This window comes from Phocoena phocoena, chromosome 7 (assembly GCF_963924675.1).
Source record: "Phocoena phocoena chromosome 7, mPhoPho1.1, whole genome shotgun sequence".
NCBI classification, from domain to species: Eukaryota; Metazoa; Chordata; class Mammalia; order Artiodactyla; family Phocoenidae; genus Phocoena; species Phocoena phocoena.
In genome coordinates this window covers 87,276,715-87,291,854 of record NC_089225.1, presented here as the reverse complement: position 1 = coordinate 87,291,854, position 15,140 = coordinate 87,276,715, and the positions used below count along the sequence as shown (strand labels likewise).

General features: G+C 36.7%; 1 protein-coding gene across 2 annotated transcripts in view; it reads right to left on the bottom strand.

The window, feature by feature from the left end:
- The window catches only part of PIKFYVE (phosphoinositide kinase, FYVE-type zinc finger containing), a 70,828-nt gene that overhangs the window by 34,999 nt on the left and 20,689 nt on the right, over nucleotides 1-15,140 (bottom strand). The window contains exons 7-15 of one of the 2 annotated variants that reach the window (XM_065880218.1): nucleotides 14,310-14,448; nucleotides 13,008-13,165; nucleotides 11,762-11,873; nucleotides 10,645-10,792; nucleotides 9,949-10,116; nucleotides 4,233-4,292; nucleotides 2,487-2,616; nucleotides 1,877-2,057; nucleotides 1,198-1,272 (exon numbers count right to left, since the gene is read on the bottom strand). In XM_065880218.1, coding sequence (XP_065736290.1) covers nucleotides 1,198-1,272; nucleotides 1,877-2,057; nucleotides 2,487-2,616; nucleotides 4,233-4,292; nucleotides 9,949-10,116; nucleotides 10,645-10,792; nucleotides 11,762-11,873; nucleotides 13,008-13,165; nucleotides 14,310-14,448 — 1,171 coding nt within the window. Of the gene's footprint in view, nucleotides 1-1,197; nucleotides 1,273-1,876; nucleotides 2,058-2,486; nucleotides 2,617-4,232; nucleotides 4,293-9,937; nucleotides 10,117-10,644; nucleotides 10,793-11,761; nucleotides 11,874-13,007; nucleotides 13,166-14,309; nucleotides 14,449-15,140 lie in introns of those variants that run through there. The other variant, XM_065880219.1, reaches the window with a different exon arrangement.

Below are 15,140 nucleotides of genomic sequence, written 5' to 3'. Positions count from 1 at the left end.
ACAATGGAGTACTACTCAGCCATAAAAAGGAATGAAATAATGCCATTTGCAACAACGAGGATGGATCTAGAGATTACCACACTAAGTGAAGTCAGACAGAGAAAGACAAATATTACATAATATCACTTATATGTGGAATCTAAAATATGACACAAATGAACTTATATACAAAACAGAAACAGACTCACAGACATAGAAAACAAACTTATGGTTACCAAAGGGGAAAGGAGTGCAGGGAGGGATAAATTGGGAGTTTGGGAATGGTAGATGCAAGCCACTGTGTATAAAATAAATAAACAACAAGGTCCTACTGTACAGCACAGGGAACTATATTCAATATCCTGTAATAAACTATAATGGAAAAGAATATGAAAAATATATATATGTGTATAAAAAACTAAATCACTTTGTTGTACACTGGAAACTAACATAACATTGTAAATTAACTATACTTCCTTAAAAAAAATTTTTTTTAAGTAGTCCCAGCCTTCCCGTACTCACCCCCCAATTCCCACCCCCCTAAACCTACTGAATGAGAATTTCCAGGGTTTGGACTTAGGGATCTACATTTTTAACAAGGTCCACAGGTGATCCTGATGCACACTACACTTTGCTAATCAGTAGCCTTCAGAATAAAGTGAGATACAAAGCCCCGGCCTGCTTCCTCCAGCCCCATCTCCTGCCATTTCCCATCTTGCACCTTAGGATCTCAGTTTCCTTAGTCCACCAGGTTATTTCACCCTACTCTCTGTGCTAGTGCTAGAAAGAGCCTCAGGGTTGAAGGTAGAGATAAAAGGGAAGAAGGATAACAGAATTCCAGTGATAATTCTGAGCTCAGCCCTATGAGGAAGAACAAAGTTGTCAAATGGTAGGCCTCTGGAAGGACTCCAGTCTGTTAGAAAATCCTGTCTCCCTGAGATGCAGTGGGGTGAAGGGAGAAATGATACCAGTGTCCTGTCAGCCTGCTGGTTGGGAAGCCTTCTTCTGTCTGATGAGTTCCCACTGTACAAGTCCCAATCATCATCGGCTCTGGGAGACTCTCCCTCAAACCCCAAAATTTCACCCCTATGGGAGACACTGCTAGTCACCCCTCAATGTCCAATCTCCTTTTCTTCCATGATTAAGGTACCCCCAGCTTGTTAGCTTGGCACACAGTCATAGTTTGCTGAACTTCACTGTTGAACTGAATCACATTACCTTTTTATGTGCAATATTCTTGGTACAAACAAACCCATTGACAACCACAGAATCAAACTTCTTTCCACCTGGGATCTAATGAAACAATTAAGAAAACAATAAAATTCAATGATACATCCTTAGAATCCAGTCAAATGAATTCTATTATTTATTTCCAAATAAGTACAAAAAGTTCCAGGATGCATTTCTTCCTTTCAACCAATAATGAAAGGCCTCTTAGCATGATCATCAACACTCTAACATACTACCTGGTACTTGATGCCAGATGTCAATTAAGACCACTATTAAGTTACATATCATAGGCAAAAAATACAGGCAAAACTCCACTACTCTCTAAATAAAGCAATTACCCACTGCTTTTACTCAGAACAGTGACAGTAATCTGTAGGAAGAGGACTTCTCATAGATGACACATCAAGAAGAGGAAGCAAGAAAGTTTGGGTTCCCAACTCATTGCAAGCCCAACTTACCCCCCACCCCCATTCGCCTCTCACTTCCTAACAGTGGCTTCTATGACCCTTAAGTGCACTGCTAACAAATAGCGCAGGCAGAAAATCTTCCCCCTCCTCACCTAGCACCCCTCCTGGTAATGACCCTTTCAGACTACCATTAAGAGACAAATTATTATCAGGCCCATCTCATCAATTCCTAGCATTAGGAAAGCATTAGCAGAGCTCACTTTTTTGATGTGGACAAACTGACGGACATCCATGTCATCATCCCGGTTCTTGACATCAGGTCGGACTGTCTGAACAACCTGGCAGACTAGTGATACAATGATGTCCCTCCAAGATGGTGACAATGACTCACTATGGAGCAACTGCTGGAGTAGTGCCATCATGTGGTTGTGATTAGCTGAGCTACAAAAACGTTACAGGAAAGAAGTCTGCATAGTTAATACTGCCAGCGACAACAGTTTTGAAGATACAACACAGTCTACAAAGACATAAGCACACTAATTATGGCTCACAGATGAGATTTTCTTGGTCAATTTTATTCTTTCTGCATATCTGCACCTTAATGATTTTTCACATAAAGAAAATCTGTGAATATCCTCAACTAAGATGACCCATTTAATTTGATTAAACTTTAACACATAAATGACAATGGGGACAGACAAGGACAATTTAGGACACTTTTTGTTTTATAAGAAATTTCATCAGAACAGGCTTTATTTCCTAAGTAATGTTAGTATTTTTGATTTTCTAAGGAAGAACTATGCACATGCCTATCAAGTCACTGAAGATTATAAAAATGGAGAATTAAAATTAAAAAGCTCACTGCCTTACAGCAACCTCTCCATGGCTTGTTTCTCTCCATTCTCCTCCCTCAGCAGCTCCAGGTTGTTATGATGCCAACCCAAAGGTGTGAAAGGCAGCTCTTTGGATTTTTCCTCAACTCGACGGTTAAATAAGGATTCTAAGTGTAAAATAAGAAATTATACTTCATTGTCACATTTTATACCATCTACTCGTAGATTTAGAAATTGCCAACTTAACGTTTTTACATTTTTTAAGTTAGCCAATTCAATTGTTGGTGTAAAAAAAGCTAGGACATGTTTAAATTCGTAAATAAAAAAATGAACTCTGAGTTAGATCATCAATATTCTCAACAGACAAAATCAGAGACAGAAGTGTGAAAAGTAAATTTACATAAGCAACCAGGACTCTCAAGAAAATAATTATAAATACAGCTTCTGAAAAGCAAATGAGATTTTTTTTACACTCTTTTTACTTATTTGGGGACATTAACAAAACGAGGTGCTTTATTTTTCCTATAAAATCACAAACTGAAAACTGCATTCAATAGAAGTCGGAATGCAAGCAGAACACATGATAGTGTGGGTGCTGAACTTTAAAGAGAAAAGCTCAGCCCTTATATGTCTGAACCAGTACATGACAGTATAGAAAGTCTACTCAGACAATCCTTTTAGTGTTTCTTTTTCAATACAGGAACAAAAGGCTTTCTTTTTAATTGGCAAAACTTTTACAAGTCAGACCTAAAAATTAACTGTAAAGAAATTAAAACACGGTAAATAACAATTTATGTAAAATTTTGTTAATGGATCAAGACCAAAAAAATAATAGATAATACTACATGCTTTGCAAAAAAAGACGCTCACTAAATGTTGAAAAATGTGATTGAATAAATGGAAAGAAAAGAGGTGAGAAATGCTTACAAAAATTGTCAAACCTTTCCCCTCTTAAAGCAAACAAAACAAACAAAAAAACTTTCAACTAAACATTCCAGCAGCTTACACAGTAAAGCAAGTGTCCATGACAAGTGAAGTACAAAAATGGCACATTTCAATTATGTAAACCCCTGGTCTATAAACATCTAGTTGAACCAGATGCTTGGAGGTGAATTTAGAAACACTGCTAAGTTATGACACCAGCTGCAAGTGGCTGCCTTTGTACCAGTTTGCCCTACCTTCTCTCTTTTATGTGAAACCCTCCCATTATCTGAGGCCTAAGCTGTAGAGTGTTATGGACCAATTAAGTAAGTGTGTCTTCACTCCACAGCAAGCTAAGTAGGGTCATGGTTAGAAAAGGCTTGTACTTCCTCTTGTCTCCAGGGAAATGATCAGCATTATCTCTTTATCTCTTCTGTCCACTTGTCTTCCCAACTCCCCAGGGCAAGCAGCATCCTCAATTGGATGAGCTCTGCCTGTAGGCTTTTTGATAAGCTTGACAATCACTGATGATACGTATATCAATACTTAATACTATACTCATGATATAGGAAAGCATAAGCTATTCATGCCTTTAAATGAATAAAATTCAAAATCTATTTAAAAGCTTTTAAACAATTACTTTTCAGATCAGAGACCTTCTTTCAAACCAAGTCCAAGTTTACATTTTTGGTTCTCAACACTCTCAAAGTTACTACACATATTAAAACCTGTGTTCCCATGATACTAAAATAATCAAATACATTGTCAGTACCTAGTCTGCACCTATCAATGTGCGAAGCCCCAAGTATATCCCCATGAACAAAAGAGACACCATCCCATGTATAGCTTTTGATAAAATTACCTTTGATGAAGGCGTCACTTATTGAGAGCTGTTGTCCTCCATTGTCAGAAATCAAATACTCTGCATAGCAGGGAGAGAGGAGAGAGAGGAGGAAGGAAAGGAGAAGCTTATGACTATAACATGCCAGCATAATTATACAGAAAACACACCCACACACAAAGTATTACCCATACTAAACCCATCAGTACACAGCCAAGTCACGAAAACTTTGGGCTAAAATTATGCTTTATAACTTGTTCTGCACACTTCATACTAAACTTGATAGACTTAAATTAATAACTCAACAGAACCTTGAAACAGTAATGACAGATAATCTTTAACAGATCATTTTTCCCTTATCAAAACTTAACTTGTTTATGAAAACTGATTGTCAGTAATTTTCATGACAAGCCTAAAAAGTTACTTTTTCTCATGTACAACTGTATTATTTAACAAACAATGAGTTCAGATAGAGAAGCCACCTCATAACACAATATAAGGTGGGGTTTTTTAAATTTCAGAATATAAGCTATAAAATAAATTAATACAAAAGTGACAATGGCAGGGAATAAAGATGTAACTCGTAAGGATTTATATTAGTTTTTAGAGTTTTAATTTTCAAAAATTCTAACCAAATACTTCCAAATAGTTGCTGAAAGATAACTTCTGAACACACTGTGAATGTGTTCTTTTAGAACTTTTAGAATAGTAAATATTTTTCTTACAAGTGAAACTTACTCTTTACTTCCCCATGACCTTTTCTCTAGGTCTGTGACCAAGCATAGCTCAAATGAGGTTCTTTCTACCGTACAAATTTAACCACAATGCATTTTAAGCCCTTTAAGGTAAAGGTGCTCCACAAAATTCTTTGCAGGTAGAGTTTATTTATAAACAAATAGGCTTCAAAAGTCAATGTGTCTATAAGCCAATATGCTCATTCTTCAAACAAGAAAGTGGAGGAAAAAATTTAGAAAGTTGAAGTGTGCCATGTCAGATACAATAAAATCAAGTATTATATGGACCAGTGAAAACAGATGTTATACTTTATTCCTATACCTCCCGCACAGAAATTAATAATGTCTACCCCTATTTGTTCAACTAATGTAGAGGCTTTACAAGCTTTACTCTTCATACTAAAGGATATATATATATATATATATATATATATATATATATATATATAAAATTCCAGAAGCGATGGATTTTCCCCATTTTATTATGAAAAAATTTCAAACATACAGAAAATCCTGTATACCCTCCACCTAGACTGAACAATTGTTAATGATTTGCCATATCTGATTTCTCTCTATATGTGTGCTTTTTTCCAGACCATTTGAAATTATACATATCATGACATTTTACCACTAATACTTCAGCATGCATCTCTTAAAAATAAGGGCATTCTCCTCTATAGCCGTAATATTTACACACTTAAGAAAACTAACAATTTCTTAATAACATTGAGTTAGTCCATATTCAAATTTATCTAACTGTTCCCAAAATGCTTTAATAAACGTTTTTTTCCCCCTCAAACCTGGATCCATTAAGGTTCATACATTACATTCTCTTTATTCTCTTTTAGTCCAAAGTAGACTTCCTACTTTTTTTTTTCATGATATTGAATTTTGAAAGAACCCAGGCCAAATGTCCTGGTGAACATCCCACATTCTGGATTTGATGGATTGTTTCCTCATGGTGCTGTTTAAATTGCTCTTATACCCCGTTCCCCTATAAATCGGAAATTAGGTCTAGAGGTTTGCGGAAGCCACGATTTTCACTTTCTTCTCTAGGTTCTACTTGCTAACTTTCCAAGAATGGTTCAGAATCCTGCGTCCAGCACAGAATAAAATATATTTTAATTGCATAACTCTCCAAGACCAATAATGAAAAATTAATCAAACCAGAAGATCGCATTGTCTCAGTTTTACAAGTTTCTGAAAATGAGGGGTTTGCTTATGTAACATAAATAACATGACCAGTTTTCTGTTTGTTTGTTTTTGCGGTACGCGGGCCTCTCACTGCTGCGGCCCCTCCCACCGCGGAGCACAGGCTCCGGACGCACAGGCCCAGCGGCCATGGCTCACCACTCCGCGGCATGTGGGATCCTCCTGGACCGGGGCACGAACCCATGTCCCCTGCATCAGCAGGCGCACTCCCAACCACTGCACCACCAGGGAAGCCCGACCAGTTTTTTTTTAAGTATAGCTATTTCAATCAATTTTATAAATTCAAATTTCCTCAGCCTTAAAAGCTAGCAGATGATCCCAAAGAAAAGATTTAATAAGTATTACTTTTAACTTTAATGGAAAGATAAAAAGCACCCATTCTCATTTTTATTTAAGAGAAATGAAAACCAGAAGCAGAGGAAGTCTTTCACTTCCCTAACTAGGTCACTCTGACGACCTTTATTTTCTGGTAACCAGAGTTCCTTGTAATTACAGTGAAGAAAAAAATAATTTATTGTATCTCAACTTCACAAGAAAAATAGAAAAAAGAAAAATTCCTGTTAGTATGCTAAAAACTAACAAGAGAGAACTGTGAAAGCCAGAAATGTTTATTAAGGGATTTATACGGTCCTCAAATACAGGCTCTCAAGGTTGCAAATGACCTAAGAGGTCAATCTAATAATTACCTTCTTTCTGGGGTAGGTGGGTGTGTGAGTGTGAGAGTGTGTGTGCGTGTGTGTGTGTGTGTGTACACATATATAACGTAATATTACTCAGCCACAAGAAAGAATAAAATCTTGCCATTTCTGAAAACATGGGTAGAACTAGAGGGTATTATGTTAGGTGAAATGAATCAGAGAAAGACAAATTCTGTATGATTTCACTTATTTGTACAATCTCAAAAACAAAACAAATGAAGAAACAGAACAGAAAAGAAAGAGAGTTACAGATACAGAGAACAAACAGGGGTTGCCAGAGGGGACGGGGGTAGAAGGAAAAAAGAAATAGGTAAGGAAGATTAGGGATACAAACTTTCAGTTGCAAAATAACTAAGTCATGGGTGTAAAATATACAAGGTGGGGCATATAGTCAATAACTATGTAATATCTTTGTACGGTGACATACTGTAACTAGACTTAACTGGTGATCATTTCAAAATGTATAGAAATATGGAATCACTATGATGTGTAACAGTTGGAGGTCAATTATACTTCAAAAACAAACTCAGAAAAAGAGATCAGATTGGCAGTTACTAGAGGAAGGGGGTGGGGAAGGGGAAATTAGACGAAGGCAGTCAAAAGGTAGAAACTTCCAGTACTAGGGATGGATGTACAACACAATAAATACAATTAACACTGCTGTATGTCATATATGAAAGTTGTCAAGAGAGTAAATTCTAAGAGTTCTCATCACAAAGGAAAGAATTTTTTCTATTTCTTTAATTTTCTATCTATGTGAGATGATGGATGCTCACTAAACTTATGCTGCACACGTTAAACTTACACAGTGCTTTACGTCAATTATATCTCAGTAAAACTAGAAGGGAAAAAAAAAACAACGAGGCATTCTCTAACTCTTCATTATTTTGGACTTCACGTCCTCTTAACAGAGAGTGTTCTTTCCTGGTTAAGATTATCTTGACAGAGGTTAAAAAAAAAAAATAAGGTCAATTAATATTGTATCAACTTCTCCAAATAACTGGCCTAATTTTTCTTTCTTTGCATCACAATTTTAAAAATCTTTCCCAAGATATCCTTGGCATTTCCTCCAATCTTCAGTGCAGTCTGGACTTCTGCTATCCTGCCACTTTTCTAAAAGCACTGGGCCCTCTTTCAGACTGATCCTCATATGAAGGTTTCCTCTCACAATTTTTCTAGAAAAAAATTTTTAAAGGTTGAGATCAGAAAGTTGCCAGAGGAGTCATGATGGGGTTTTTTTCAACTGCAGGTGCTGCCCCTTTAATTTTCCTTATAAATGCAGTTTGAGGTTGTACTGTAAAAACGTCATTATCGGAGCCTTCTATTCCCATTCTTCCCCCAACATTATGTAGTTATGTTTCCTAAAGCAAGTGCCTGACTGTACTCAGCAGTCCACCTTTTGCTATTATCAGTTGCGTGATGACAGGTCACTTTCTTCATGATTTTCAAAAGTTCCTTAACTTTACAAGAGATGAAATCACCAGCAAGTCAAAAATGTATTTCACACTCTTCTTTCAGCACAATGAAATTGCCAACAGAAGTGTCCAGAGAACAGATACCCTCCACAGATCATCCCACCTCTGAACCACATGTCATTTATGTTACAAAAATCCAATATCCTCCATGTGACCACAGTCTACAGTTAATTCTTCCACAAGTGCCACATCTGCTTCACTGTCCTTTCATACTCACCCAAATGTCTGCCATCATTTTTCCAATTTCTGCTTTGAGGATTCCTATAAAGATGTGTATCTTACTTGTGCTCAATGCTAGTCAGGTCTCCTCTTTTTTCACACCCTCTCTAAGTTTCTATTCTTAAATAAGATATACCTATTACTATAACCCTTAAATGCCATTTTACCACATCTTGATGATAGTGGCTAATATCGACAATTATGAGAAATCTGTTGTAGAAATGTGAATTTGTTTCCAATTATTTTAGCATAGATGTTTACATTCAAAAGCTTCTATCTTCTGATAATATTCTGAGGCTCAAAGTAGGCAGCAGCAAAGAATTAGGCAGGAATTTCAGATCTAAGTAAGGAGACAATTCAAATTTAGAGCGCTAAATACTAAAAATTCAAAGTACAGGTGAAATCATGGAATAAATTGCTTCATCTGTAGAATAATGATTTTTCAGTTACTGTAACATAATGAAATGCCACAGTTACTTATTATGTTTTTTTCCTTTTTTTGGCCGCACAGCACGCGGGACCTTAGTTCCCTGACCAGGGATCGAACCCATGCCACCTGCGGTGAAGTGCAGGGTCCTAACCACTGGACCGTCAAGGAATTCCCAATTATGTATTTTTAATTTATTTACCTTTACTAATGCCACTTTAGAGCTAAAATTTAAATTTCCTTTTAATTATATCCAACAAAGTAAACATCATCATCCATTTTTAAAGAAAGCATTTCATTTCTATGTACTGCTATGTTAGATTTTAGTAATGGTTTACCTTATTTTTCCTTTTATACCGAATGTCTTTGAATTATTATTTTTCAGTAGACTAAAGCCTCAAATAAGACAGCTAAAAGAATGAATGTGTTTTGTATTAAAGAAAAAGCCTTTTTATACCTAGAGCATATGCACAATAAGCATTTTAGATTAGAGTAGAAAGATGTTTTGGAATGTGTGAATGCTTTTCACCAATCTAGTTCAAGCATCTGGAGAGGTTTAGTGGAATACTATGCTACTGGGTAATAGCATAAGCAAATAAGCTTTAAAATATTAAATGAAGAAAGAGAAATGAATAGAGCAGAACATCCATGTTATAAATGCAAAGAAATGCCACCTTGGAAGTTGCACATTATGCTAAGGGAAAAGCAGTCAGATGTAGTTTCCTTTTAAAGACTACAAGCTTTAAACTGGGTGTGGTGGTACTGAGGTAGAAAACAAGAAATAAAAGGAACCAGAACCAACCAAAAAAAAAAACAAACATGTGGGGAAGAGGTGTGGGGAAAATGAGAAGGGGTGGACCAAAACCCATACCAAATCCCCTCAGCCATAGGGGTCAGAGGAAGCCAGAAGGACAAGCTGGCTTGAGATCTCTCCAGCCTGTGTTTGGATTGCAGATGGTGACTACCTCCTACCTTTTTGGTCAGCAGGGTGAGGGGGCACATGTGGGTACTTGGAGGGCTTCTTGATATGGAAGTTCACGTTGTCCAGCTCCACGTTCAGGCTGATAGAAGCGGCTGAGTCACTGTCCACTGTGGACTGGAAACTGCTTACTGATGTGCGCTTGCTAGGACTGGCAGAATCTTTTAGTGTTGGGGAGGGGAAAGAAATATAGGGAGAGGAGGGGAGTAAAAATGGGTTTCATCAGGGTATTGGAGGAAAGGAGAAAAATGTTTTTTTTAATATACAAGCCCAATGTGCAATACCAAAATGGATACAGTATTTTCATGTACTTCTGTGTAGACTTAATAAAATTTGAGCAAGTTAAATATAAAATGAAGAAATATGTTGGAGGTTCTGCAGAGAGAAGGTCTGATATCATAGTGAAGAGGTGAGAAAGTTGTCTACTGCAATATTAGCTCGGAGTTATTTTTAAGCTGCTGCAAACTAAAGACTATGGCAAAATCTGAAAACACCAGTAGCCTAACAAGTTGGTTTCTTAAGAAAATACTGTATCTAGGACAAGGATTGCTGTCAGATGTTGTTACACTTAGTTGGAGCCATAAATCTTAAAAGTAGGACTGTTTCAACTACATAAACACAACACTCATTTTATCATACGTACACAGTAATGATTCATAAAAACTAAAATGTCAGAAAGTGAAACTCACTGGTCAAATTATCGTCACCTTCCTCAGCTATCTGCTCTGTGTCGCTGTCATCAAACTTTATGTCTTTAAACCAGGATGGCTCAGAGTGTCCTTCCACAGAGTTCACTGAGTCACTGTCCGGAGAAGGGGTCTCGGAAAATTCTGTACTCTGAAAGGGTCAAGACAGGATCCAAGCAATTGACCCTCAATGGCAACAATGTTGAGGCTGTCACACTACAAACAAATTCTAGCCCAATATTTGTACAAGGCTAACCACTAAGTAAATTTATGTAAACATAAGCAAATTAACAGAAGCTAAGTTGTAAACCAGCATCATGCTGGCAACTCCACTCTTACAATTATAATATTTATGAATCAGTAAGCTTAAAGACAGCATATTATGAACAAAACATAATATACAGATTTTATAGTGTTTCATTTCATCTTTTATTCCTGAGAGTAAAGACAGCTTAGAATTTATCCTAACCCTGTGCCAACATCCTGGAAAACAACTGTTAGATTTTAACACATAACACCACACTAGTGTTTTGGGTCATTTGTCTTTTCTAATCAATCATTGATTTTTCAATTTTAGTTCACAAAGGTGTTACTGAATATTATTTATATCAAATTAACATAAACCAAAAGTGAAAGTATATCTTTTTAAAAAGTTTTACCTTTAAGTAATTTCCAATTTCCTAAGTAAAAAAAAAAAACCAGAAAAGAGAATATTCACCGTTTTACCATTACTATACAGTTGAATACTGCTATAGAGTCAAAATCTATTGCAATGGTACCATTAAGTTTTTTCAATTGTTTTACTATATATACTCCCTCTTAGTCCTAAAAATACAGACATAGTAAAACTGAAAAGCACTGAAGATAAATGACAAGCAACTACAATATCACAAAGCCAAGCTTAAGAGAAGCCACACCAACTGAATAGTGTTTGATTCCAATGGGTTTTTTAATCACCACTACCTATCAAGTAAAAATGTTTAACTTTCCTCAAATGGCAGGGAAAACATGTTAGAAAAGTGTATCTTTGGGTAATTCAACTAGTTTTTATTCCCACTGATGAAGAAGACTTGGCAACAAAGCTCACTATACTCTCATTGGCGGTACCACTGAACACTACCTGCAGCGGTCTGTACAGCGCATACTCATCCCTGAAGAGCTGGTCGTGATGACTGACACAATCCAGCCAACGTCCATCCACCATTGCCTGTCCAATTGCTATAGCTTGTGCCCTGAATCAAGACCAAGAGAAAAGAAAACTTTTAAAAGTCAGTCAGAATAATTTTACAAGTACAAGATGAGACACAAACTGAATTTTTTTTCCATTCTAATCAGAGTTGGAATTTCAAATGGTCCTTGGATAGGTGAGGGATAAAACAAGAGAGACTTGAAGCTAAATTAAAAGATCTTCCCATGTACCATAGTAAAGGAGAACCAGTCCCAAGAAAACCTAATTTCAATTACACAAACATTTACAAGTACTCAGTGCATGCATACCCCTGTACTTACTAGGAGTAAAAAGTGTTGAGAATAGCATGGCTCCTGTCCTCAAGGAGCTTACAGTCTTTGATGAGAAGACAATACCAAATATTATAAATATAGATATAAAATGTATATCTATATATATATACATGAAATAGACACTTATTAACACATTACATTTATATGGCAATGTACCAAACACATTAGCCCATATTATTTCATTCTCACAGCTTCTTCATAGGATCACAAATTGTCCTCATATTAGAGCTGAGAGGTCAAGTCTCTAAGAGATTGAATAATTTGACGAAGGGCACAAAACTAAAAAGAGATACAACCCAAACTGGAACCCAGGGCTTCACTGCTTACAGCTGTTTCTTCTCTTCCTACATACTTGTTTCTTCTAAGCAAGCAGAAAAGCCAGGTGACGCATTACCCTGAAAGGCAACAAGACCTGTCTGTCTTTCTCACAAATGATTTGTGAGGCAGGGTAGGACACTCCAGGTGTGGTTAATGGACCCAATTCTCAAGACAGGTTGAAAGTTCAGATTAGGGAGCAGTAGCAGGAGAATCTACTGTGGCCTTAGGATCTAGCTGCATTCTCCAATCCAGCTTAACTAGAGAGCTCTGGGCTTTGGGAATTAACTGCACATTTCTGCTTTTCATAAATAATGTGAACTGTGACCCCATTTGGCTCCTTGCATCTATTCTTTACTCATTACAACTCAGAAGGGAGGAGGGTTGAGTAATTAGCACCCCAAACACCAAATGCAGAAAACAAGCAGCACCCCACTCACAAAGAAATTTGCTCCCTTTATATCTACATGATATGTCATTAAAAATAAATTCATAAATAATATCAAAAAGTCTTTCTTAAGCTCCATTACCTTGTAGCAATGTGTCCATTTCGGATTAACCAGTTGACTAACTCCTTTCCTACAATGCAGTTGGGATGAGTTCTCAGCCAGTAGCGGTGATCCTGAAACTCCATTCCGCTACTGTGATGGCAAATTTTTTTCCACAGATCTTTTAACTGTACACTATCCTGAAATCACATTATGAGGAAGTAATTACTCCTGAGAGGATGCTATATACCTTTTCAGACTGCTTCTTGTGATTTTTAGATTCATAAAAGGAAACTCAATTCAGATTTTTTTGTCATAGCTAACTTACATGATTTAATAGAAATGACACATGCATGGGGAACAGCTTGAACTCAGCTCATCTAATTGCAAACACAACTTTTTCTCTTGAGGAAAAAAAAAAACAAAACTATCCCAAATAATTTTTTTTTTCAGTCAATGGCACATACTACAGTCTCCTGATTATCTAAACACAGAATGTCACACCCCTCTTTGGAGACAGAACAAAAGAGAAGGCGGGAACAGTGAATCACATTAATCTAAAGTAACTTTCTGTAGCTTTTACCCCACCCAGATTCTTACCATTCTCTCATATACCCAACTGCCAGGTGAATTTCCTAGAGAAAGGCCATCAGGGAATTACTCCCTGCTCAAAAAAACCTCAACACTGCTCAGCACCTACAGGTTCAAATCTAAAACTTATAGAGACTGAATTCACCACCTTCCACCAAGTAGCCCCAAATAACTTTCCATTCTCATTGCCCACAGAATTGAACTTAATATCCCTCCCAACATCTCCCAATTAATAGACCTCACTTCAGTCCACAAAAAATGCCATGCTTATTCTCATCTCTATACCTTCTGAATTATAAACCTGAGGACAGAAGCCATATCTTCCACTTCTTTGAGTCACTCTTATGATTGAGCACAGTATTTTACAAAGATAAATTCAATAAACAACTGATTACTACCTACTTAAACATATAATATTAAATGTCTGAAAAGTATTCCATGTATATAAGAAACATGTTCCAAAGTTTAAACAGCGATCTGGGACCTAACTCAAAGTTAAGCTCTAGTATTATGTAAGCATCTGAATTCTGATTTTGCCAGATGAAAGCAGTCAAGAAAATATTAATGTAGCATATGAGCATGGAATGCTTGACCAATTTCAGGTCATCCTAAGAAAAACTTAAGCAAATTACTTCCTCTATTTAATTTATATAACTGGCTATTTCATTTGTATTTGTCTTAAAAAAATAATTAGTGAGATAAACATTCTTTATGCTCAAAAGTTGCAATGGGTCAAAGACACTAGACCAGTACCAGAAGAATTTTGCGTTCATCCTCAGTGGTCTCTGTCCTAACATATGTTCGGTTAGCCTGGGGACTGACAGATGTCTCATATGATGGTACCATGGGAGACCCAGATCGATCCAGTGACAGGTTAGTAATGCTGGCTGATCTGGAAATAAAAACAGAAAGTGAAAACACAGTTTTAAGTTCTTCATCAATAAACAGGATTACAATGAAAGTTCATTTTTAAATAAATGGTTACTTGCCAATGTTAAGGGCACTTTTAAAAGTAGTTATGATGGTTATGTATGATACTATCATTGGGGAAGCTGGGACAAGAGTATCCAGAAATTCTCTGCACTATTATTTCCAACTTCTATGTTAGTCTGTAATTATTTCAAATTAAGTTTAAAAGAAAGTCATTATGGACCTAAGTGTCCATCAACAGATGAATGGATAAAGAAGATGTGGCATATATATACAATGGAATATTACTCAGCCACAAAAAGAAATGAAATTGAGTTATTTGTAGTGAGGTGGATGGACCCAGAGTCTGTCATATGGAGTGAAGTAAGTCAGAAAGAGAAAAACAAATACCATATGCTAACACATATATATGGAATCTAAAAAAAAAAAAAAAAATGGTTCTGAAGAACCTAGGGGCAGGACAGGAATAAAGACGCAGACGTAGAGGATGGACCTGAGGATGTGGGGAGGGGGAAGGGTAAGCTGGGACGAAGTGAGAGAGTGGCATGGACATATATACACTACCAAATGTAAAATAGATAGCTAGTGGGAAGCAGCTGCATAGCACAGGGAGATCAGCTCAGTGCTTTGTGACCACCTAGAGGGGTGGGATAA